The 26,173-nt window shown below is 38.5% G+C and overlaps 1 protein-coding gene across 42 annotated transcripts in view; it reads left to right on the top strand.

Moving 5' to 3' along the window:
- ANK2 (ankyrin 2) overlaps window positions 1-23,070 on the top strand; it is a 306,380-nt gene extending 283,310 nt beyond the window's left edge. For 27 of the 42 annotated variants that reach the window (XM_042870754.1, XM_042870755.1, XM_042870756.1 and 24 more), the window contains 11 exons: window positions 7,198-7,272; window positions 8,579-8,710; window positions 9,199-9,345; window positions 10,669-10,948; window positions 12,700-12,964; window positions 14,410-14,502; window positions 14,956-15,039; window positions 16,579-16,743; window positions 18,605-18,787; window positions 19,843-19,934; window positions 20,817-23,070. In XM_042870754.1, coding sequence (XP_042726688.1) covers window positions 7,198-7,272; window positions 8,579-8,710; window positions 9,199-9,345; window positions 10,669-10,948; window positions 12,700-12,964; window positions 14,410-14,502; window positions 14,956-15,039; window positions 16,579-16,743; window positions 18,605-18,787; window positions 19,843-19,934; window positions 20,817-21,000 — 1,700 coding nt within the window. In that variant the 3' untranslated portion in view covers window positions 21,001-23,070. The remainder of the gene's footprint in view (window positions 1-7,197; window positions 7,273-8,578; window positions 8,711-9,198; window positions 9,346-10,668; window positions 10,949-12,699; window positions 12,965-14,409; window positions 14,503-14,955; window positions 15,040-16,578; window positions 16,744-18,604; window positions 18,788-19,842; window positions 19,935-20,816) is intronic. The other 15 variants (XM_042870750.1, XM_042870762.1, XM_042870772.1 and 12 more) reach the window with 3 other exon arrangements.
- Window positions 23,071-26,173: the final 3,103 nt, after the last annotated feature.

Below are 26,173 nucleotides of genomic sequence, written 5' to 3'. Positions count from 1 at the left end.
TGCAACCAAAGACTGTCATTTTTAGTCCTGATTACATTTTCCAATCTCTATTTTTGATTTCCATTTTACTTTCAATGTTTTTCATTCGCATCAAAGATGATGAGACAGAATCTACAGAAACATCTATCCTGAAAAGCCATCTGGTTAATGAAGTCCCTGTACTAGCCAGTCCAGACTTACTGTCTGAAGTTTCTGAGATGAAACAAGATTTGATCAAAATGACTGCCATCTTGACAACTGACCCTTCTGATAAACCAGGCTCTATTAAAGTGAAAGATCTTGGAAAAGCCACTGAAGAGGAGCCAGGAGAGCCTTTTGAAATAGTTGAAAGGGTGAAAGAAGACTTAGAAAAAGTGAATGAAATTCTTAGAGGTGGATCATATACTAGAGAAGAACATGCTTTGCAAAAGTCTCTTCCCAGACAAGAATTTGTAGAAGAAGAATGGGTCATTGTCAGTGACGAAGAAATTGAAGAGGCCAGAAGAAATGCTCCTGTAGAAGTCACTGAACCTATCTGTGTAGAAGTTAGAATAGACAAAGAGACAACAGAGACAGTAAAGAAAGACATGGCAGGAATGGTAGATTACCTTACTGAGGATTTAAACAAATATGTTTCTCTTCATGAGGTACAGCCACAAGCTTTACAAGAAGACATGGTAGAAGAGAAATTTGAAGCTGTCGTAATAAGCAGGGATTCTGAAAAAGAAGGACAAGAGTCTCCAACAACTGAAACACTAAGTCCACAAGAACAACATAAGCCAGCCTTAGAAATTAAAAAGCCAGTTAGAACAAAGTTAAGAGACAAGCACAAACAAAAGGAAGGCAAGATGCACAGTAGTGAACAACAACCAGGACTAATGAAGATCAGTTCAGATGAGTCTCCAAAGGAGGAACACGGCTTAACACCAGCAGCTGCTCCTGAAGCTAAAGCTGTATCCCCTGTCATAGAGGAAACCCCTATTGGCTCAATAAAAGATAAGGTTAAAGCTCTTCAGAAACGAGTGGAAGATGAACAAAAAATACGCTCTAAACTACCTGTCAGAATTCAAACAAGAGAAGGCACTGGTGAAAAGCCTTCTAAAAAAACAGTACCAGTCAAAAAAACAGTTGCACACAAAGCACAGCCTCCTGTTTCACCCTCTTCTAAGACAGAAAGACTTGAAGAGACCATGTCAGTTCGTGAGCTGATGAAAGCCTTCCAGTCAGGTCAAGACCCATCCAAGAATGTATCTGGACTGTTTGAGCACAAGTCTGTCAAACAAAAGCAACAACCTCCAGAGAAGGAAACAACACGGAGAAAAACAATTTCTTCACAAAGTGAAACAAAGCGAGTAACAAGCCACAAGACGGACAAACAGAAGGACAAGCAAAGCACAGTCTTAAAAGCAGAGAAAGAGCCACAGCCAAAGAAAGGAAGAATGCAAGTATCCACTGTTGATACTATTAAGAAAACTGTAGGCAAAGACCAAGTAAAACAGCAGAGCAGCAAAAAAACAACAGCGGAACCTCCCCCTCCAGTATTTGCTGATGAGAGTACCAAAGATTCAGCAGTTATAAAGGGCAAGACTTCTGACGACCACGGTGATACAGACTTTCAGATCAGCCCTGACAGGAAAACCTCAACAGATTTTTCTGATGTCATTAAAGAAGAACTTGAGGATAATGACAAATACCAACAATTCCGACATCTTTCAGTGACAGAGGAAGGCGAGCTTAACTTGGAGCAAGTACTGACCAGTCCCTTCAGTGTTGCTTTCCCTGCTGAGTATGTAAAAGATGGATTCCTTCCCGCTCTTTCTCTGCAAAGTGCTGCTTTTGATGGGAGCTCAGAGAGCCTCAAACATGAAGGTGTGGCTGATTCTCCAGGTAGCCTGCTTGATGGAACTCCTCAGATCAGTTCTGAGGAAAGTTATAAACATGAGGGTCTGGCAGAAACTCCAGAAACAAGCCCTGAAAGCCTTTCTTTCTCACCAAAGAAAACTGATGGGCAAATTGAAGAAGCTAAAGGAACAGATAGAGTACACACAGCAGCAGAAACATGTTCTCCGAAGGAACTCTCACCAAAGGAAAATGAAAAAGGTATTACTGAAAAACAGCTAGATGCTGTTGCTGAGACTAGTGAGTCTCATTCTGACCATGTATCAGAAGAGCTTGTACCTACAGCCTCTGAAGAAGAGGCTGATAAACTTAAAGAAAGTAGCTCAGCTTCCATTATGGAAGATATTATCAGGGAGAAAGAATCCAGAACCACTCCACACTTAACTAATTCTTCTGAAACACATGACACTGCTTTAGAGAAAGAGAAAGATATAAGCTGTGAACACCGTGTTGTGGTTAGAAGCCCCCAGAAATTGGAACTTTCACTTGCTAGCCATGATAGTGAATGCTTTAGCCCAGTTGCAGATGACTCTTTGGCTATAAGTCATAAAGACTCACTGGAAGCAAGCCCCGTGCTAGAAGACAACTCATCACATAAAACGCCTGATTCTTTGGAGCCCAGTCCTATGAAAGAATCTCCTTGCCGTGATTCCCTTGAAAGTAGTCCTGTAGAACAAAAAGTGAAAGCTGGTATTTTGGGGCAGGGTCCTCTTCAGTCTATTCTTGGCAAAGGAGAAACTTGCCCAGAGCTGGCAACAGTACGTTCCAGGATCCTCCGTGACCCTGAGGGAAGTGCTGATGATGACAGTCTAGAGCAAACATCTCTCATGGAGAGTTCAGGGAAAAGTCCTCTTTCACCTGAAACTCCCAGTTCTGAAGAAATTAGCTATGAAATCACACCTAAAACAGCAGACTCACAGGCACTGTCAAATATACCAAAGTCAGCTGTGATCCCTGAAGTCAGTGAAGAACCAGAGGATGAATCAGAAAGTGAACCAAAGAAGAGATTTACCCCTGAAGAGGAGATGTTTAAAATGGTGACGAAAATCAAAACGTTTGATGAATTAGAGCAAGAAGCAAAGCAGAAGCGAGATTACAAAAGGGATTGTAAACAAGATGAATATTCTCTAATTGCTGACTCAGAAGTTGCATGTGAAACTGAAGAATCAAAGTCAAAAACCGCAGAAGAAAAAGATATACCCACAGTGGTGATGTCTTCAGCTGAATCTAGAAAAAGTTCTTCCTCTTCAGAAAGTGAGCCAGAATTGACCCAGCTTAAAAAAGAAGCTGATTCAGGTCTCTTAATGGAACCTGTAATCCGAGTGCAGCCACCTTCACCATTACCATCGAGTATAGACTCCAGTTCTAGCCCTGAAGAAGCAGGTTTTCAACCCATTAATTCAAAACAGTGTTCTTCCAGGATGGGTGCAGTTACAGCAGAACAGGACAAACCAACAGAAGATGACAAAGATGAACCATATATCCTTGGAGGCAGCTGTAAGGCTTCCACGAGAAAATCGGGCATTTGTCATTCAGACGGTTGTGTATCAGCAGAAACTGATGAATCAAAATGTGATAGTACAGATGACAGTGAGATGGTTAGTCCTAATGCCCCAGTGACAAAATGTGAGGGTACACTGTGTCATTCCATTGGTGATTGTTCTCAGAAAGAAGATCACATCGATTCTTCAACGCTACACCAAGATGATATCAGGGAAAATGGTATCAAAAGCACTGTTTTTTTAACACACACAACTCTTACTACTAAAGGAATGGTGACTGAGAAAGTAGATGATGATTCTTGTGGACACAGTACCACTGAATTCTCTATACCACAAGATGGCAAACTGACTGAAGATGATCTCATTGAACATTGTGATTTTGCAAAAGTAGATGCAGATTTTGACACACCTCAGAGAGATACTGAGGAACCCTTGTCAGAGTATTCATCCCTTACCACTGAAACAGTGGAACCTGAAGGTTGTGTAGTGGACGCTGCTGAAAGTAGAGCTCCTCATATAGTAAGCCCTTATGAAAATGTGTCTTCTGAACATTTTTTTACTGATGGTGGTGAAAGTAAGGTAGGAACTGGTCAAAGCCTGCTATCTAGTGAAGACTGTTCTGTTGAAGAAACAAAAGATAAGACTGGTGAAGCTTTGCTTAGCAGAGGCACGGGTAGTGAGTATCAACGTTCAGAGGAAGTGCAGATAGAAACAGAACTTAGAACTGAGGACATATTTCAGAAAACCTCACCAGGGTCTTCAGCGTCAGATTCCACAAAGTTAGTCGAATCTGCCCTTACGGATATAAGAGATGAAACAGAGAAATTTATCAGTCAAGTTGTTATTACCAAGACTGATGTAGATTCTGACACATGGAGTGACATACGTGAAGATGATGAAGCTTTTGAAGCTCGGGTAAAAGAAGAGGAACAAAAGATATTTGGGTTGATGGTAGACAGGCGATCACAAGGCACAACACCTGATACAACACCGGCCAGAACACCCACTGAAGAAGGGACACCACTTAGTGAACAAAATCCTTTTCTTTTCCAGGAAGGAAAGTTGTTTGAAATGACCAGAAGTGGAGCTATTGACATGACCAAAAGAAACTATCCAGATGAAAGTTTTCATTTCTTCCAAATGGGGCAGCAGCCTCAGGAAGAAGTTTCTTTATGTGAGGAAATTAAAGAAGCAGCAGAGGCAGAATCTTCTAAGCCGGAGAGCCCACCAGATCCGTTTTCACTTTCAGAATCAGAGGACCTCGATATACAAGGAAAAGATACGCTGAATCGTTCACCCTCACCATCTGAGCCTTGTGATAAATCAGAAGAAATGACTGGTGAAGGCGTCAGCATAGGCACTGCAAAAGCAGAGCTAAAATCCAGAATACCAATTAAAATGGGTATTTCAGCTTCTTCAAAATCACCAAAGAAAGAAACTGCTGCCTCTGAAGCTGAATCCCTCTTCACAGTGGAGACTGACATAATCGATAGCAGTCAGGTGCCTTTCCCCATCTCTCCTGAGCAGTCTGTGGTAGAAGATGAGTTAGAATTTTCCAAAGTCACTAGATTTGTTTGTTCTGAAAAGGATGCTGAGTCCCCAGACTCTTCACCAGAGGAACAGAGATCAGTGATAGAAATCCCTACTGCTTTAATGGAGAGAGTGCCTTCTTGTGAAAGCAAATCCAAAATCCCTGTAAGAACAGCTGCTGCTGCTGCATCACAATCATTGCAACAATCTGAAAATGAGAACCTTCCCACTGATGGCTTCCTAGACAGTCTGCAGTGTGAAGGAAAAGATGACCAAGCAAAACCAAAGTCTAAAATTCCTGTCAAATCAGCTTTGCAAAGAGCTGAACAACAATCCACAGACACATCTGTCCACAAGCTAGAGTCATCCAAAGCTCTGAACATGACAAGCAAACTACCTACAAAACAAGATAGCCGAAGTAAATCTGAATCTGATGCAAGTATTCCCATGGACCCAAAGACCAAACGTTCAATAAAAGCTAGGAGTTATGCAGAGGCAGAAGCAGAGACCTGGGAGAGGGAGAGAGAGTTAAAGGTTGAGCTAGACTCAGATGAGGCAACAACAGCAAGACCCAAGGTATTTTCATCACGAGTGCCAGTTAAAAGCAAGAGCACTACAGCCTCCCACAGTGCTTTTAGTCCTACAAAAGAAAGTAAGGAACAATTTTTTGACCTGTATAAAAACTCCATAGAATTCTTTGAAGAAATTAGTGATGAAGCTTCTAAGTTAGTGGAAAGACTTACACAATCAGAAAGAGAACAAGAATTAGTTTCAGATGACGAAAGCAGTAGTGCCCTAGAAGTTTCAGTTATTGAAAACGTGCCATCCATTGAGACTCAGCAGTCAGTTCCTGAAGACATCTTTGACACCAGACCTATTTGGGATGAGTCTGTAGAGACTCAGATTGAACGTATACCTGATGACAATATCCATGACCATGCTGAAGGTATTTGCCAACGACTGGGATTCCCTGTGCGACGCATGTCATAAATTAAAACTTTTTGGTTTTTTGTTTTCTTTGGTGTGTGTGTATCTGTAAGTTTGTATAGATGTGTGTAAAGTATGCGGCATTTTCTTTTACGCTTTTGATGGTTAGTTGTGTTTCTGTTTTTGTTTGGTTGTTTTGTTTTGTTTTGTTTTTTACCCCTATAAGCTGTGTTTGTTATTTTGTGTTGTCTGTATTTTCTTATTTGTGGAATAATCTCAAGATTGCAAGTCATGAATGCTTATGGGAAGTGTTATTTTAATAAATAAAAACACTTCAAAAGACACATATTTACCATTAAACCAATACTTCAGGTCATGTACACTTTGACTTTTGGCTTTCCCTGGCCCTATTCTGACCGATTCTTATTAATAATGAAAATGTGGACATTGATTGAAACCATGATGGCAAATCTATTTTCTTTTGAATTTTTACTCAAACATGGAAAATTAGAATAATCAAGATTTTCTTGTTCTATTTTTGATCCTCTCACGGAAATTCTACATGTCATTAATAACTTCAGTACAAGTTGTAAGGTATTTGGTTTTTACTTGCACTGCTGTTGGGCAGCTGTGATAGGAATCCAGTAGCTAAAATGAAAAATGCATATTTCATTAACTTTAAGTCCTTTTCTGAATGGCGTATTTTGAAATCCATGTGTGTGTTCGGGGAAAATCAAAACTCAAATTCTGGCATCCTCAAATTAGCTTTGAGGATGGGAGAAATAGTTAAGTGTCACTGTTACTGGTGAATAAGCATCTGATTTTTCCTTGCCTTCATTTTAACTATTTGTATCAGTCTGTATTTGAAAGAGTCAAAGACATTTAAGTAAGTAATTTACTAACACAAACCATAGTATGAAATGTCAGATGGACACTTCGAACAGATTTTTCCCTACCACAGAAAAAAGCACAATTAGAAGCACCAGTCCAAATGAATTTTTCAGCCTTGGCATATACTAAGGAGGCGTGGTATATTATGACTCTTGACTTAGTTAAAGTCTTAAATGTTAGAATAAAATGCTTGGATAAAAATAGGATAGTAGGTATTTCAATCCTAATTTTTTACATGAAAGTCTGATTTTTAAATAAAAAAAATTCTAGATAGTTCTATACTGTTGGAAAAATCATGCGAGAAGGCTGGAGATTTATAGACCTTACTTTAAGTACCCAACTGTAGCAGCCCGTCCACATTTAGATTAGACCAGTCAGAAAAAATGCTTCCCTCCTTGGGCTTATCACCTATAAGAAATGCTTTTTAATTTGTAAAAGACAACTTGTGGTTGTTCTTTTTGAACCTTAGATCAACAGGATGATCGGGAACGGACCGAGGAAAGACTGGCCCACATTGCGGATCACCTTGGATTCAGTTGGACAGGTAAAACACACGATCTATTCTAGAGAGAAACAGGGCAAGTATTCTTCAGAATTTTCATTTTTCTTTCAGATGATTATCCAAAGTAATTCCATAGAAATATTTCAGTAACATACAGAAACTAGATGGTCTGTCTAGTGGTTACCAAAATTCCTCCAGCTTGTTAAGTAAGAAGTTGTAAGATGCAGAGCTAAGGACTCTGCATTTGTTGTGGCATCTCAAGAGGAAAAACTGTTAGGATGAGAAAAGTGACAAAGAATTGGCAGATATTACTCTTCATTTTCTTGCAAAGTGTAATGACTCTAAAAGATAAAGCGGCTGAAAGATAAATGAATAAACATCAGCTGTGTTCTGGAAATCCTGAGGCAGAAGGCCACTACAGCAAAAAGTTACATTAACTTATTTTCTGTGGAAATATGCTGAGGGAAGAGGGGAGAAAAGGGATGAGTTTGTAAGTCGCTTTAAGATAGTGTATTAATACTACTGGGAAAGAGCAGGATAACAGAGGATGAACTGTAGCTCTCTATCACTGAAAACTGGTTCACAATGTTCACAAAGAAAGAGCTGTATAGAAATCTCCATGCTGTGTTAAACTGCAATCCTACGAAATATTCTAAAGGCAATACAGTTCCGAAAACAAAACTAGGAAAAAAAGTATGTTCATCAAAATAGATGTTAGTGTTTTATAGGATTTTTGAAGGGACGGAGTAGTATACTGCATAAATATTCCTGTTTTGAGGTATGATGAAGATTGATTATGGTAAAATTGAGTGTGTCAAATGTTTCTTTGGGGCTACAAGACGGGTGACAAGACTGGGCTGCTGTCTGAGCCTGTGCTTAGTCAGAAGGATACTGTTTTATTTTTCTTCTGATGAAATAAGTCCAGGGGAGCAGCATGATCATGCCTTACTCTAGCCCTAAAAAAAATGCCACTACTTGAAATGAATTCTTTCATTAGATTTTGGTCAAAGTTTCCAAAACGTTCAACATTTCAGGGGACATGAAACCAGTAAGCACAGTGCTGTGTTATGGTTTGGCCTGTAGTGTTGTGAGAACTGAGAACTCAGAATGGTACGCACAAAAAAGAAAAGCTCCCACAGGCCCATAACCTCTAAGCATAACACATTATCTTTGTCTTGAACATCTTGTTTAACATTCTCTCTAAACGTAAGACACAGTACGTAGAAGTAAAGAGAAATTAGTTTCAGAAAAGTTTGTAATCAACTTTGTTGCTGACAACTGTAAAATGGATGTAAGGTAAAGTGGGAAAAATAAAATACATCTTCACAGAAAAGGATTTCTTTTTCAGAGTTAGCAAGAGAACTGGATTTCACAGAAGAGCAAATTCACCAAATCAGGATTGAAAATCCTAATTCACTTCAAGACCAGAGCCATGCACTCCTCAAATATTGGCTTGAAAGGGATGGGAAACACGCAACAGGTTCATTATCAGTTATAGTACATATCTACTGTCTCCGCCGTGCAAGGTGACCTATGTGTGCTGTGAATCAGAAAGGGAAAATATGGGTAAAATTTAGGCAACAGAAAGAAGGGCTGCAGGTTGGGCTTTTTTCTTTTTTATAAAGTTTCTCTGTTTAACATGGCATGTCATAAGATTCTCAGAGAAAATGTTTAATTCTGTTTATTTGGAAAACAAGATAGAACCTCTTCCAGCAAAGTAAGAACAGAAAAACACTGAGTCTTCTTTTTCCCTAAACAGAAAAAAGTATTTGTGGAAACTAAATCACTTTGAAAGAAGAAACAAGATTACTGGTAATGTTTGTATGCAGCCTTTCAGTAAAACTTAGATTTTTACATAAAAATTCTTCTAAATTGTTATCCTACATACATACTTCAAATGGAAAATAGAAGGGAGAGAGTCCTGGGAGATTCTTAACTCAGCTATCTGATGTCATTCTAATCCCACAGATACAAGCCTTACTCAATGTCTTACTAAAATCAACCGAATGGATATTGTTCACCTAATGGAGACCAGTGGCATTGACTCTATGCAGGTCCACGGCACTCGCACGTATGCAGAAATGGAACAAACGATAGGATTGGACCACAGTGAAGGTAAAATGTTCTGATACAGTCACAGACTGCCCAGGTTGTGACCCTGTTCTGAGATGTCTGACTAGAATAATCTGTTCACTGTTGTGACTGAGCACTAGAATCTAATTTTGAAATCACAGTGTGTGTGAATGGAAGTGTGACATCACACAGGTCACTATTTCACTGGGTATAAAATCTCTGCATCAGCTGATTCGTATAAGGAAAATAAGAGAATGTTATCAGAAAGTACTGCAAATACTTGGGTCCAGTTTATTTTTTTGCCTATACAGTTGCTCTCTTAGAAGTTAAGAAGGTTGCATTAATCTTGGTGAAATCTTTGTAAGAAGGAGATATGCAAGATATTGTTTGTAATTCTGCTACGATGCTGTTGGAATACTTGACTTTACAAGTTCCATTTAAATCAATACACTAAAGAAACATCTTAAAATTGCATGGAGAAAAATCCTCTGTTTTCAAGTGATACTTTTGCACCCTTAACTTAGTATTAAACCAGTAGCTCAGGAAAGTATTAGACAGCTGCAGACATTCCATCTTTATGTAGATGATGTAGGAATAGTTCATATTTGCTGTATTTAGCATTCAACTATAACAACTTGTTAGTTTAAAAATGTTAACCTCCATACCTTCTTAAATTCTGTACAGATAGCTATACTTTCCACCAAGCTATTCTTTGGACTTCAGTTGGTTCCTAGTGATCGTGGCTAGTGAAGAAAAACAAGAGCTCAGACGCTAACAAACGAGTGTGTGTCAGTTGTCTGCTGGATACAAATGAACATGTTATTTTACTACTTCTGCAGGATTAGAGAATGTTTTTTTTTAATTTTAAATATGCTTTGAAACATTCATTTAGCTAGTCCTTGCACCGTATGCACTTTTTCCCCCTCAGACTTGCAAAGTAATTATTTTTGCAGCTATACAAGCTAAGAACTTCTGTAAGTTTTTTTGTTTGTTTGTTTTCCTGTAAACAGCTACATGAAGGATGGGTAAAAAAAAACCAGTCACTAAAACCTCTTTCAGTCTGTGGGAGAAAAAGCTGTTGGAAATCTCCTACACTTCAAAGTGCCTGAGATTGAATGGTGTAGATAAATTTCTGTGTAGATTCGATTTTGCCTGTTACTGTGAAGATTCAGCATTGGATAATTCCAATGGTAATCCAGTGATCCTTCTCCTGCTTAGAGAGGTTATACCCTCTACCACTTGAAACTTCTAAAATTTTCAGGTCATTTGGTTGTTTCACGGATTTTAAATGCACATGGAGAATTAGAATGACTTTCTGTACTCTAAAGAGACTTGTAATGACATTTCTCGTTTCTTTTTTTAAAGGGTTTTCCGTACTGCAAGAAGAACTGTACAGTTCAAGACATAAGCCGGAAGAACGCCACAGAACGTCTAAAGACAGTGACCCAATGGAACACCCTCCCATTGTTTCTGAGGAAGATGTATCTGTCAGTTATTCTCCTTTTCAGGACAGTACTCCTAGGAGTGAGGCAGAGCTAACAATGGCTGAGCTCCTAAGGCAAACACACAAAGAACAAGTGGAAGCTGAATTCTCAGGGAAACCCCACAGTGTGGTAGAAACAACATCTTCACAACATGAATATTCGTAAGTGTTGAAAGATGACGGTGAATCTTATGTAGAATGCATTCTCTCTTCTCTGTGTGATATGAAGATTTTAACATTTGGATTCAGTAGAATTTTCCTTTAGTTTTGCTCACAAGTTCAGTAGTTTCTTCTGTAAGTTTCCATTTTTGATCCATGTGAAAGAAGCCTTCAGGACTGGGAGAGAAAGTTGGTCCTTTGCATTGATTACGAAGAAATAAGCTAGTTCAATGCATTGAAAGAAAAGAGGTACTTCAAACTTTTTCCCTAACAAAGAGTATTTTTCATGTTAGATGGCAGGTAAATAATATTAGAGAATCCTTTCTTCAACTTCAGGATGTTTTTCAGTTGAGGCAAAAATTTAGCTAGCATGATCATTAATTAAAAAATTCCTAATTACATAATAACAACTAGATTAAAAGCCAATCTGCAAGTCTCAGATGGCTAAAGGAACAGAAGGAGGGCTTTACACGGACAAGGCAAAAGTGCTTAAAGGACCAACACATAATAGACTTAGATGACCTGTGTAACATAGCTTTCAATCCTGAATCAGCTTTGTCAGTGAAGTTGGTTTCATTTGGAAAGGAATCTGAAAAAGTTTCTTTCTTCCCACTGTCACTAATCTTGTGTTCACAGTGATAACACTACAGGGTTGACTCAGGTGTTCATGGGCTAGCAAAATGAAAGATTTCCTTCCAAAGTGATTTTCCTAAGAGCAGTTAGCTTTGATACAGATAGCAGCTATCACAGATTGTAGAAAAGCTAGAGAAGACTTCCCTGCAAATACTAACAGCTGATAGAAATATTATTTGTATATTTTGTCCATTTATTTGTATTTAAGGAATCCTTGTTCTGAATGTACAGAAAGCTACTCTTATTTCCAAGATAAAATATTTTGAGACAATATTACCAACACTAAAATGAAAGTAGCAATGACAGGAAAATTTCTAAACTTCATGTCTAGATTAAACTACAAGAAAAAAAAAAAAGGGCTAGATATAAACAGCTTACAAGGAACAGCTTTTTAAGTACAGAAAGCTTTTGTTAGAAAAAGTATTTTGCAATACAACATTTAGCCCAATAAATGGGGGAAAAAGACTGGATCGATACTGTTTCACTTGTACTACAATGAAATCTTTTCTTTCTTCAGAACACACATTTTTGGAGAGCAGCAGTTGAGGGGCTTACAATAGATTGTTGAAGCCCAACTTGTACCAGGGAAAAAACAAGACATAACACATGCAAGTTATTCTGTCACTGCTATTGTTACCATTATTTAGTCATGAGTTATGGTGATGGAAAAGGGAATCTGGACTAAGATATAACATAGATATAGATAGATAGATAGATAGATAGATAGATAACTAAGATAATTTTTCTTTTAGCATTGTGCATGAAAAGAAAGTCAGCCTCAAAACATGATTCTAGGCAGTGGAACAGTTAATATTTGCATAGCCTGCATAAATTAAAAGAGGGGTCACCCTGGCAGCAGAGTTGGACAAAGATTTTGTGATAAAGCTCAATTACATTGATTAAATTAACATCTGAAGACACAATTCACCTACATGCAGCAGAAAATTACTGCATGTACATGATGTTTTAATATATGCATCTGTATTTACTGCCAAGGAGTATCTGTTATTTCTAGTCTTTGCTAGATAGCATAACAGTATTTAATCAGTGCATACATGTTCATTTATGGAAGTTGGAAAGGACTGCATTGCAGTTATTTTCCTCAAACCTTTAATTTGCAGTGTCACAACTCCAGGAACAGAACAGACAGCAGCAAGTGATACATCTGCACACTTCAGTGCAACAAAGGAAGGGAGAGAAAAAACATCCCCACAACCCTCATCATCTGCTCAGAGAGGTGGTTCTCCCATCATCCAAGAGCCTGAAGAGTTCCATCTCCATCAGGATGACCTCCCTCCAAGGAGAACTAGTCTAGTGATAGTGGAGTCAATTGATGAACAACCAGAAAAGCTTGGAAGTGGCTATGAGGAGGAATCTTTAGAAAAGGTAAATACCAACTTTTCCTCAATTGACACAGAAGCACAAGTTTTATGTCTGGTTCATTCCATAAGATGGGAATATTTACAGACAGTTACAGACAGCCTAATTAATCTGTCTGCAAATGAGCTGTTTCCCTTTCCTCGCTGGTTATGAGAACATTTTAATCATTTAAATCCTTTGTATAGAGGTTTGAAAACAAAAGCAAAACCAAAATCCTGAAATCTGAACTGTAATTCAGATTTTGCTTCCCCTACCTGTCCTTTGGTGTGTGGCATTTATGCCATGCATGTGAGAAAGAATTACGTGGTGCTTGTAAGATGTGCAGACACAGACCACATAGAAGTTAAAGCTGAAAAATATATGTAACGAGATAAAGTTACGTTAAAAGCTTAAGAAAGACAAGAGCATTGTGAAGAAAGTCACTGAAAGAATTATAAACTTAGTGAGATGAAAAAAAGAATATGACAGCAGGATGTGCATTAGAGAAGACTAAAGATGTACTGGAAGAAAAGACCTTGCTGTTCATATAGCCTACAAGCAGTAATAAGAGAGACAAAGGATGGAAGATAAAAACAAGAAGTATCTGAGGTAGGTCTGTCTGTGGCAGAAGAAGGAACATTCTTGCACATTTGGTTACGAGAAGTCCAAGGGGAATAAAGGAGAGCATCTGCATGGCTTTCAGTGGAGAAATTATATTATTTGTCAGCTTCAGATTTCTGCAGGAAAGGCTGCCCTCAACTATAACATACTACTTATTTACTATCGTAATCTCCATCTCCCCCCAGTCTACACTGCCTCTTGCACCTTATTTATTCTCTCACTTATGCTTTTTATTTTTTATGCTTTCCGAGTATTTCTTTTCAGCTTCTCTTTCTCTTTTCATCTCTTCATTTAAATTTTGAATTCTTTCCTGTGCAGGACACTCGCAACTAATTTTTCTTGGATCTCTCTGGTGCCAGAACTGTTGATATATTATACCGTCTTATATTTAATACTGTTTAGTCTTACTGTCTATATACTGTGCTATGCAATTCTAAGGATGAAGGATTAAGAGGTTTTCATACGATTTTCTGTGCAATACAGAATCTGTATGCAATACACATGAATTCCAGAGATGGTGGTAGTAACACAGTCTAGTTCAACTCAGCCGCGTCATGTGACACATTTCAGGTTTGTCTCTGGCAACCTTAAGAGCACCAAGACTACTAAGAGCATCTTACCATTAGTACCATACCTTCTTTTCAATATGGTAATGAATAGGTAACTTACAGTTATGTGGCAAAGCTTCCCTCCAGTTCTTGTGTAAATGTTTCATAGGTTAAAGACAGTTAAGAGGCCAAAATCCTTAAAGCAAACATTTTGAGAAGATGATTTTAGATAAAAACAAGACAGAGCCTATAAACGCTGCTAATGCTGCATACAACAGAGCACTGTTTCCATGCTTCCAATAGGAGTTAGCAGAGGAGTTAGGTGAGCTGGAAACCAGCTCAGATGAGGACGAGATGGTAACTACCAGAGTCGTTCGTCGCCGGGTGATTATTCAGGTACTAAGTGTGGAATGACTGCATAAGCCAATGGTGACTAAGGCCAGGTGACTAACACCTTTAGGAGTGATGCTGAGACAACCACTTGGCTGGTATTGCAACTGAAGCTGGAACGCTCCTGAATAATGCATGATCATTAGATAAATAATTCTAATACCTTTTCAAGAAAAGAGGATCATAGCAATACCTTTTCTAACACAACTCTAAATGCCATTAAACACTTCAGCAGGAGGACAAAGTCTTTATTCAGCCCAATCCACAACACCATCAACTAACACGTATTTGCCTGTTGTGGTACAGCTTTTCTTTGCATGTTTTTAGATACTTATTTGCAGAATAACAAATTCTAATATTTCTAAATTTTTGAATTCTAACTGATTTTAAAGTTGCTTATTTGAAAAAATTACCTGCATTAAGGCACTGCTTCATGAAATTTTGTTCTTTGTCATACAGGCCGATAGTATGCCTGAAATGCCACCAGAAACAGTCACAGAAGAACAATACACAGATGAACATGGCCACACAGTGGTAAAGAAGGTATTATCAGTTACACCCCTTGCTACCTTCTTACTGTCCTATAAAACGATGATAAATCCACATATATCCCCAAATTTCTTCTGTGAAGGTACATCATTTTTATAAATTAAGCAAAAAGTACAACAGGAGTTCTGTTCACGAGAGATTCCAAAATATGAGGATTTATTCTGGTTTACAAGATCATTGTGTTTTATAATTCATAACTTGATGTACTTTATTTTCTCACTTAAATCCATATAGACCTCAATTTATGAAAAAAAGTTTTCTAATAAAACAAACTACTGCAACCACAACAGAACCAAACAATTTTATCTAAGAGCATAAGTATACCCATATTAATGAAACTAATGGAAGGCTAGAACCACAAATCACCTAAACTCAGACTTTAGCCCCTTGAAATTTGTACTCAGCTGTGCCCAGAGTTTCCTAATTGTGTAGCTGTACATACAGTTAAACTTTTCTCTGTTCTCTGTGCCATAAATGATTTGTGTGATTGCCTCATAAGTATTTTCAGAGCTTGCTTATAAAATTTAATTTTGAGCAGAATGGAAATGGAATAGGAATTTCTATACTCCTTGCTTTACCTAACAGTTCAGTACTTAGACAATTGGTCTAGGACATGGCAAACTTCTCTGCTGTTTCCTAATAAAGTATCATAGACACTCAGCTGGATAGTATGAGATGTTTGAAATAATTTTAAAATAAAACAACCTGCCACACTCCCTCTTCCCTCAGACAAATATTTCCAGGCTTAGGTGAGTATACTTTGACTTTATTCTTTTGGCTGCATCTGGCTGAGTCTGGGCAAGTGTTACCTTCACCTCTTACACAAACAATCTGATCGACCTTCATTTCAAATGAGCTGTTGGATAGAGCAGGATGTAACTGCTTAGTGTCATCTCATCAAAAGGGGTGGGGAAAATATGAGAATGTCCAGCTAAAGATGCATAGCTGCCCTCCTGAGAGATTTATCTCATCTTCAACCCTGTTTTTCTTTTCTGCTCCTCTTTGTGTGGTTTGACAACACCTAGAAAGCTTAAGCATCAGATTAGGTCACTTAAGCAGGTTAATTCTAGGTCACTAGTGCAGAGCAGCAGTTGGTACTATGATTGAATTATCACTGTAATGACCAAGTCACTCTATAGTTCTTGATACAGTACTTGATAGCTAAGCTCTTAGTTACAGAAGCCTTTTTATTGGTGTTAAGATACTTTTGAAAGTGACTATACCAATGCTTTAGGTTTAAGTTACTGATACATTCTTTGCTTTGAAGATGCTAAACAAACAAAACAGTTTGAAAATGGCTTTTAGCAGTTGTGCAATTTGCAGACAATGTTCTGAGATGCTATACCGTTTTAGCAAGTCATTCTAATATGTGTTGTTGTAAGTGTATTTGTATCTTCAATTCACTTGTGAAGTAAATTTATGGAATTTAAGGAAAAAAATGCCTTTTGACTAGAGCATGCTATTTAGAGAATAAGAATAAATTATCTATTGCTGTTAATTCTTTTGGGACAAAGCTCTATTTCATTCCTTCAGGTAACTAGAAAGATCATCCGGCGATATGTTTCTCCAGATGGCACTGAAAAAGAAGACATCATTATGCAAGGAACACCTCAAAAACCTGTCACGGTTGAAGAAGGAGATGGCTTTTCCAAAGTTGTAAAACGAGTTGTGCTGAAGAGCGACAGTGAGCAGTCAGAGGTGAGATCTACTTAGCTTATCATGGTACAAAAGTGCAGTAAACCTTGTAAGAGCACAAGTATCATTAGTATCATTTAGTATCATTGAATCATTTGCATTGGAAGGGTCTTTTAAAGATCATCTAGTCCAACTGCCTTATAATGAACAGGGACACTTACAACTCCATCAAGTACTCAGAGCCCCTCCAGCCGGACCTTGAACACCGAGTCCACTACCCTTATAAGCAACCTGTGCCACTGCCTCACCACCCTCACTGTAAAACATTTCTTGCTCATATCCAGTCTAAACCTTCCCTCTTTTAGTTTGAAGCTATTTCACTTTGTCCTGCCACTACAGATTCTGCCAAAGAGTCTGTCCCCTTCTTCCTTACAGCCCCTTCAGATACTGAAAGGCTGCTCTCAGGTCTCCCCAGAGCTGCCTACTTCTCCAAGCTGAAGAGCCCCAGCTCTCTCAGCCTGTTCTAGTAAGGGAGTTCCATCACTGTGATCATTTTTGTGGCTCTCCTCTGGACACAGGTTCATAGTGGCAATAACATTCAGTTCTGGATGATTTTGAGAAGTTCTCTTGCAGATGAAAATGCCTCCAAAAAAAAGAAAAGGATGGAGGAAGGGGACAGCTTTCTTTGAAAACAAGTCAAGATAGAAATTCTATAATTTATGTGAAATACTAATCTCAAAGAAAGCAGTTTTGTACTAAGTTGACACATAGATAAATGGAAAATATTAGAGTAAGAGACATAATAGCAAATAAGTGAACACTCTAAAAAATGAATACTGAAATTAAATGATCTGATATTCTCCAAATTTCTGCAACTAAGCCAGCCTATGACTATACCATTGCATTAGGTTTAAGTTACTGATACATTCTTTGCTTCGAAGATTTTTGTTTTGTTAAACAAAAGGGTTACTTTTATGCAAACTGTTTCAAGGCCAGGTAGTTGGAAAAAAAAAAAAAAAAAGCAAAAAAAACCACAACAACCTGAAAAGGTTCTCAGCTTATCTTCTCCTGCTTTAGATCGCCATGCAGCCCTGTAGACACACTAGCACAGTTAAGGCAGCAACAGAGTGGCAGGAGCAAATAACGGGTTGATTTCAGTAGTACTGCACTTGAAAGCAACATTTAACAAATGATCATTAGAAAAGCTAAGAATGTGATCAGTGTTCTCTTTCACCAGAATTAATCATCGTAATTAATTCCCTAGGAATTAGTAATTCCTTAGGACTAAGGTAACAGAAAAAGTAATTTATTTTAGTTAGCTTAGCATACTATAGAACTACTCCTTCTCCTGTGGATATAAACTAAATTTATATTTTGCCAAACAATCATATTTTTCACTTCCATCTGGTATTCTGAAATTCCAGTCTATGCTCCTGTGAGTTCCTTGGTTTATATAAGTGTTGGTCATCTCTCAGAAGATTATGGTAACTTTATGATACAGACTAATACCAATACTACCTGAGTGAATACAGCAAGGATTTGCAGCAGGAGGCCCACTTGTTAATTGGTGTTATTCCACTCACCTTGGAACAAACAAGCCAGTATGGCAGCCTGTGGTGTGGCAGAAGGCACCCTTAACCTAGTACAGGTTCCAGCAGTAGTTTTTTACCCTGTTAGCATAAAATTTCCCAATAGAACAAATTATTCAGGGCTATTCCTGCTGTCTGAACAGGTACATATTTATAACATCTTTTCCAGAGTTATCAAAAAGGTAATAAAAATGTACACTGGTAATATAGAAAGTAAAACATTTCTTGTTCTCTATGCAATGATTAAGAAACAATGGTAGAAGTACTAAAAGCTTAGCTAGCTAGTATCTGTTATGTAAATCATATCCAACCTGATCAATTTTCTAACCTTCCAGGTGACTTTGTCTGAACCTGGTGTTTTGCCCAGTGCCTCCAATTTCCAGTCTGAGCCAGTGGAAGGCCGCAAGGTCAGCAAAGTCATAAAGACTACTGTAGTGCAAGGAGAGAGAATGGAGAAACACCTGGGGGATGCGAGCTTAGCTACTGATCTTCCGTCAGCCAAAGAGGACTTTGAAGAGGTAAGAATACCTTTCTCATGTAACTATTAAACCAGGCCAGATTATTTCACTGAAAGTTTTGGTGGTGTAGTATCAAACTCAACCACTAAGTACAAACCTCGGTTGTTACACCTGACCATGTTATGAAAAGCTTTTATTTAAAAGATTATATATTTACGGGTAGAGTCTACAATTACAGAATTAACTGTGAAACATTAAGATTCCTGGAAAAATAAAAAGTGAAAGCAATCCATGGAGGATTTAAGTTGATGGAAATGTTTTGTGTGGTTACTCTTCAAGCTTTAAGTTCATTCACACATTACCCCTTATGTTGCTGATTTTGGTAATCAACACTGTTAATTCTACTCTCCAGATAAACTGCTGTATCACAACTACTACTTCTTTTGTCCATGAAGAAATTGCTACCAAGCTAATTAGCACCTTTTTTTTGTACTTCTGATCAGGTTAAACATTTCAGTAATAGAAAAGTGCAGGAAGATGGCAAGAGCCAAAAGCTGTTATGCCCAGAACAAAGAAAAACCCACATCCAGCCAAAAGGAAATAAAAATGCTGCCTTTCTAATTTTTTTATTTTATTTTCTGTGAAGTATTAGTAACAAGATACTTGCTGAAACACCTTGCCAAACTCAATTCCCTGTTTCATCCATTTCAGAAGTATCCCCCATCGATTTCTGTGCATGCCTGTCTATTTATTGCTAGCTCTCAGAGCAGGCAGCTCAGACTGACAGGTAGAAAGCGTATAAAAGCATGAATATTTCCTGCAACAGGAAAGGGTTGCTGTATCAGTTGTTGTAAGCAGATGATGTAGTGCTCCAAGGCCCTGATTTGAACATTCTCAAACTTGGAAAAAAAAAAAAGTTGTAAGACATACTTCAGTAAAACTCTCAAAAGTGTGAAACTATCCTACAGAAGAAATTGTTACCAATCTGTACAGAGGAAAAGTTGTAAGGAGTTCACCATTCAGCTTTGATTGTATGAGGTACTCAAGCATGAAGAACAGTTACTTTCTGTCCTAGCTTTCTATGTTTTAATTGGAAGTTTATGTTTTAATTCGAGGCTTTGAGCTATACAGGCAACCAAATTAAAATCCAACTCCCTGCGTTAGTAGAAAAGGAGATCATGAAAGAGGATGGATCAATTATTAAAAGGTTTGGCTTGGCATGGCAGTGAACTGCTACCAGAAAAAAATTAACAAACTCACTCTGAACGTAAGCGAATTTAAGCGTGCCTGAAGTGAAGCCACTGACAGCACATGACTATTTATTTGCGAAGCTACTAAACGTTACTACTAACACTGTGTTACAGGAAGGGAAGTGTGCACTAGGAAGGCCTTGCAAATAGTTGAAAGTGCTCAGTAAAAGAAAGGATGTGGTGGCTTGGCAAGAGTATTTGGCTTCCCATGGTCCTCTCTCAAGGACTCTGATCAGAAAGCAGGCTTTTGGTAAAGGCTAACAGAGACATGCATTTGCCTAGATCTGGAAGAGGCTCAGTGACATTTATGGTTCTGGCTAGCAGAGCAAAGCTATTTCCAATGGGGTAAGAGAATAAACAGTGAAAAGAGTGTAAGTCACTAGATTGCCACAAATACAGTTTTATTGACTTAAGGAAGACTTGCATGCATTCAAGAAATTGTTAGCTTAAGAAGCTGAAAATACCATGAAGGAGCTTTAAGTATAGGACAACTTTCTAAGTTGACGTTAAATACGGCAAGGAGGGATGTCCTGTGCGAATGTCTTGTGTTGCATATCCCTGTACTACAGAACATTTTTGCTGAGCATCTACAACTGTATGCTTAATAAGCATGAAGAAATGAGCTGCTTACATTATGAAAGCCAGTTAAAGCTGTGGTGTGTGTTCTACTCAGAATGAATAAAGAACACCTGACCTTAGTTTAAATTGCCAGCTACAATTACTCTGATTTCACTTTTAAACAACAGCAAAAAAACCCTAAGCCTCTAGCTGTAGAGGAGCATGTTTTAAAGCCTTCAGAAACTACGGGCTATGAATGCTTTCTCGTTCTCTCTCTTCAGGACAACACTAAGTAAAGCCAGCACACAGAAGAGGACTGTGATGAAGGATCGGTATGGAAAACATGTTCACATAGAAGAGCTGGATGACACACCAGAAGCACTACCACAGGATGACCTCCAGCATGACCTTCAGCAGCTTCTTAGACACTTCTGCAAAGAGGATTGGAAACAAGATGCAAAATAAGAAGCTGTCACCCCTCAACAACAACATGTCCATCCAGTACACAGCATTCATCTTTTCTAGGTGTACACATTATGACCTACGTAATCACTGGAAGACACTGCCATTTCTACTTGTGCAGATGCAGTGAATTCATTTTCTCCCCTGTATTTGATTTTGGGTTTTTGTTATTTTTTACCCTGTAAGCTAATTTGTGACCAAAGATAGCATCCTTCATTTGGGATGATTTATCCACCGAATTGTCGTCTTTGTGCTGTACTGGGACCTTGTCAGCATCGCCACTTGTTGCCGGTCCTTTGCTTCTGCACTAGCTTCACAAAACTGCATTTGTCAAGCCAACTTCATCTACAGGCCTCTTCAAGTGACTATGTACAGGCACCATGAAAAAAGGGAGTTAATATGTAAACTGTATATAGCAAGAGTATTTGGACTTACTTATGAGACTGCAGAAAACACACTGCCTACGAATACTATTAGTGTCGTGGATTACAAGGTTTGTTGACACTGGTGAACAATGGAAAAAGTAACATTAACATGATCAACTGCGAACACTGACTGAGGAGGAAGCACTGCAGATCTACTGCATCCATAAGACTTCCAGTTTAGGGATCTATTATTATAGTTAAAGGCTCTAAGAGTCAGGCTAAAAACCTGGAAATTCAGCTGTTCTCATGAAGTAAGAGCTGATGGTGGCCATCGATACTTTTAAGACCTTTGGACAGCCACTTCAAGATTTCCAGAAAAGAAAAAAAATAATTAAAAATATCCAATTAGGTAACCAACTTGCTAGCAGCTATATCTATGGCACATTTGCATACGGTATTAAAATCTTTTAGATCTGGACATGTGGCAGGGTGTATTAAACAATTATAACTACAGTAGTTTCCTGTTTTCATCACTGCTTTAGCAAACCACATTGTCCTACTGGCCACTGCACTGTAGATAACTATGGGAGAAAGACTTACACTATATGAAAAGAATAATTAATTCACCGTGTTTTAATCAAGACTGCCTCTTATCAGATACATGCATGTGGCATTTGAAGGTCAAAACCAAACCTCCTGTAATTGTGTCAACCTACTCTAGCCCTCCAAGCACTGAGCGAGCAGTTTTTATCTTTCAAATGTTTTTTTAAAGAGAAAGTGCTCACTATCCTCGAAAGCCAGTTTCTGTTCATATTTTGTTACCTATCTATATATAATATATATTTCTAAATCTACCCTCTGAAAAAATCACGATAGCATGTATGCACTTTTACTTTAAAAAAGGGAACAAAGACCTGCCATATTTGGTATTCTATACCTTAACATTTAAAGGTGAGCACTCTGCAGCATTTTAGAATATATTACACCTGCAAACACACTAAAGGTTTTTGAACAGCTGTTTGATTTTTTTTTAATAGCATACTCAAGAACAGATTAAAAACAAATACTCTCCTTTAAGATTAATGCTTTTTCCAAGCTTACCTGGCCTTCTATGATTATGGTTTGGGTTTGTGACTCACTCAGTGCTCAGAATAAGGAAGGGCACTTCTCATTAAAGTACTGATGCCAAAAGCATGAGCACATCTTGGGAGCTGAGGCTTCCTGCAGACAAAGCAACCTGAGGTGCCATGCTAACACTTTTTTTGGCAGGCAGGCAGAAAAAAAAAAAAAAAAAAGTGTTTTGGCAGCCAAAATGAATGAGACCCTTGATGAAACATTTCATGATACATCGATGGCTTTCTTATTGTCAAAGCACAGGATGATCTTCAAGAATGGGGCTCTAAAGAAATGCATTTCTGTTGTGTTATTTGCGGTGCAGATGATGTTCTGTGTAACAACATAATGGTTATTCACCTCTTATTTTGATTTTTTTGCTGTGTTATCAAAGAACTTGAATACTGTGAGAAGAAGTGAATTTTAAGTTGATGAATCAGCATCTTGTTCCCATGGTGATAACACTAATTGAATATATCTATGAGGGCATGTATTAGTTAAAAATTAAAAAAAAAAATACAACACTAACAATACATAGCTGCAATGTGTACAATGGCTGATTTAACTAAATAAAAATGTACAAGTGTTAAATGTAGCAACAATGGCTCATTCTCTTTTACTGCCAACACACCACAAAAGGACCAGCATATACATATTTAGGTACCTTAAATGAACTATCATGATTATAATTCCTCTGTACCCAGATCTTTATGATCTTTTAAATTATGCTCTTCAGCAATGAGTAAGTAAAAGTCCCTATTAACAGTCAGACACATGTTGTGCTGTTTTTCATTTATTTATTTATTTTTTAAATCATTAACTCTTTTCCAAGAGCTATGCAAGATTTTCCTTCAAATGCAAGCTATATTACAGCCGGTTACTTTTTCAATAGCCACAAGTATTCTATACTACTCACGAGAGTCTCTCTCAAGCAAAGGAAAGGTAGACAGCATTATAAATCTGTACTAATCTCCATGCTTGCAGCTGATCCCTGCAGCACAGGAGCCCCCTCTAGGGCAGCACTGTGCCTGCTATTCATTTACTTACGCTCTGCCTGCATGGTTCCCCAAGAACCAGCTAAGCTCAGTTCTCCCACTGACAGTCTCTCACACTAGAAACATCATCTATGTAAGCAGTTTCCGTACATGCCCTTAAAGGCTCACAATTCTAGTTACATGCCTAATCCACAGGCTTTTGTCTTGATTTTTTTCCCCACTTTTTTTTCCCCCCTTTCTTTCCCCTGTGAAACAGTTAAAAAAAAAAAAAGCAAACAACCAAGAGAATCTACAAAAACACAGTACTGCTCCCACCCCCTCCTGCCAAAAAAACCAAACCAAACCCACCACAACACTTACTCCATTGCAGCAGCAGGACATTAGCTTGAGATCAAAAAGACAAGCACTAGAGTTACACCATTATTTCAAGAGGTAAAAATGAATTTTTCCATGCAGGCTATTAAATACACTAACTGGAACAGATAAAAAAAGCTTTATTTCTTCCACGTCTGCCTATTAGACCACGTATCAGTTGCACAAGCAGTGTAAAGGCAGTGGGGACATTACACATGAACACAGGTGGGCTTCAGCACAGACCACAGCTGTGCACCACTCCACGTCCATGTGAACACAAATGGTCCCTGCTCTGTGTCCTGTCCTGCATCATTTTGTTACCATGGGGCTGCACAGGTGGTGGTGGGGACATGGAACAGGGGTAGGCCAGTATTGTTAAAATATTTTTAAAATTATACCCAAGCAGCTCTAGTTTCACTTTATCAGCACTTTTTAAGTAGAAACCACTTTGATTCTGGCCACTTCTGGTAAATAATATCTGAAAGCAAACACCTGTTCACGTTTGTTTAAAAAAAAAAAAAAAAAAAAAAAGAAGAAAACAAGAAGTCACCAAATCCAATGACTAGCTTTGTGCCTGTATGAACCGGTGAGTGGCATCAACAACGTGGATAACTTATTTCCCCTCTCTTCTCTTTAAGAGATAGGGCAGACTTCATTTCTGTAAATGAAAAATACAGCATCTACCATTTACCTTAAAATGGAGTATTTTTGTAAAGAACAAGTTTTTTAGTCAGATTGTAAATCTCTGCAAACCAGCTTTAAAATATCAACTCTACTAGCACAGCCCCTGTGTTATTTCCTACTCCCCATCAAGCCCTGAAAGTGGACTGTATCTAAGACTCTAAAATACATAAGTAGAACATTTTAACACCTCTGATCAACCTGGAGCAAGCTGACGCTGGTTGTAACAACATACAGAACACAGAGCAATGTGCCAACTATGATGGCTGCCTTATACCGATTAAGTTGTATACCATATCAACAAAATGAGGATAAACTCATATTCACATAGCATGCCCTGCATCTGCCCAGTGATATTTAGTTGACGTGGAATCATAGAATCACTCAGGTTAGAAAAGACCTTAAAGATCATCGAGTCCAACCACAATGTAACCATACTACCCTAATTCTAACAACCCTCTGCTAAATCACGTCCCTGAGCACCACATCCAAGTGGCTTTTAAACACATCCAGGGATGGTGAATCAACCACCTCCCAGAGGAGCCTATTCCAGTGCTAAACAACCTCTTCTGTAAAAAGAGTTTCCTGATATCCAACCTAAACTTACCCCAATGCAACTTGAGGCATTTCCACTCATCCTGTCACCAGTGAGAAGAGACCAACCCTGCTCTCACTGTAAGCACCTTTCAGATAATGGAAGAGAGCAATAAGGTTTCCCCTCAGCCTCCTTTTCCCCCACACTAAGCAGCCCCAGTTCCTTCAGTCTCTCCTCGTAGGGCATGAGATCCAAGCCCTTCGCAAGCCTTGTTCTCCAAGCCCTTCTTTGGACCTGCTCCAGCACCTCAGTGTCCTTTTCTGTACTGAGATGCCCAGAAGCCCAGAACTGAACACAGTTCTTGAGGTGAAGCTTTGCCAATGCTAAGTACAGGGACAGAATTACTTCCTTAGTCCTGCTCACCACACCATTCCTGATACAAGCCAAGATGCCATTGGCTTTCTTGGCCACCCATACAAGAAAGTAGAGCTCACAGAGAGGATTTTGGGGTGTTTTTGAAGTTATGTTAGCTACAACCCACACCTTTACTATCAGCCAGAAGAGCCATGCAAAACTGAACACACATACAGCTAACAACTCATTGCATACAGCATAAATAGTGAGCTCTTTCAAGTACAAAATGCAGACTCGACGCCCCATAGTATATAATTTCAGGCCTTCAACAATGAGCAACTTAAATGAACAACTTATTCCCCTCAGGGAATCAATACAAATACCATCTTCAACTGTATCACCACCTGACAGCCTTTTCCAAAGTAATCACCCTACCTTCCAGCTAGCAGTTTTTGCTATTGCTGTAAACACGTTAACACAGAACATATACAATAGCATTTGTGAAGAAACCTAAGCCAGAACATTTTGACAGGTCTCAAAATAGCTAATGAAGAGCAAATAAGCTGTTGTGAGGTGGTTGGGCTTTTTTGTTTGCTTTGTTTCACTTTTGGCCAAAGAAACATCCACACATTTTTCACTCCCTTGCACAGATTGGTTTTGTCTCCAGAGGTCTAAGCCGCCTTCTTTTTGGCAGTGAAGGGAGCAACAGGTACAACCTACACCAGCTTTTCTCATCACTTCTGCCTCCCCCTCCTATGAGTGGAAGAGGAATTAATACC

This window comes from Lagopus leucura, unplaced genomic scaffold, assembly GCF_019238085.1.
Source record: "Lagopus leucura isolate 7727_CA_CO unplaced genomic scaffold, USGS_WTPT01 Super-Scaffold_100004, whole genome shotgun sequence".
NCBI lineage: Eukaryota > Metazoa > Chordata > Aves > Galliformes > Phasianidae > Lagopus > Lagopus leucura.
This window is presented reverse-complemented; position numbering and strand designations above follow the sequence as displayed.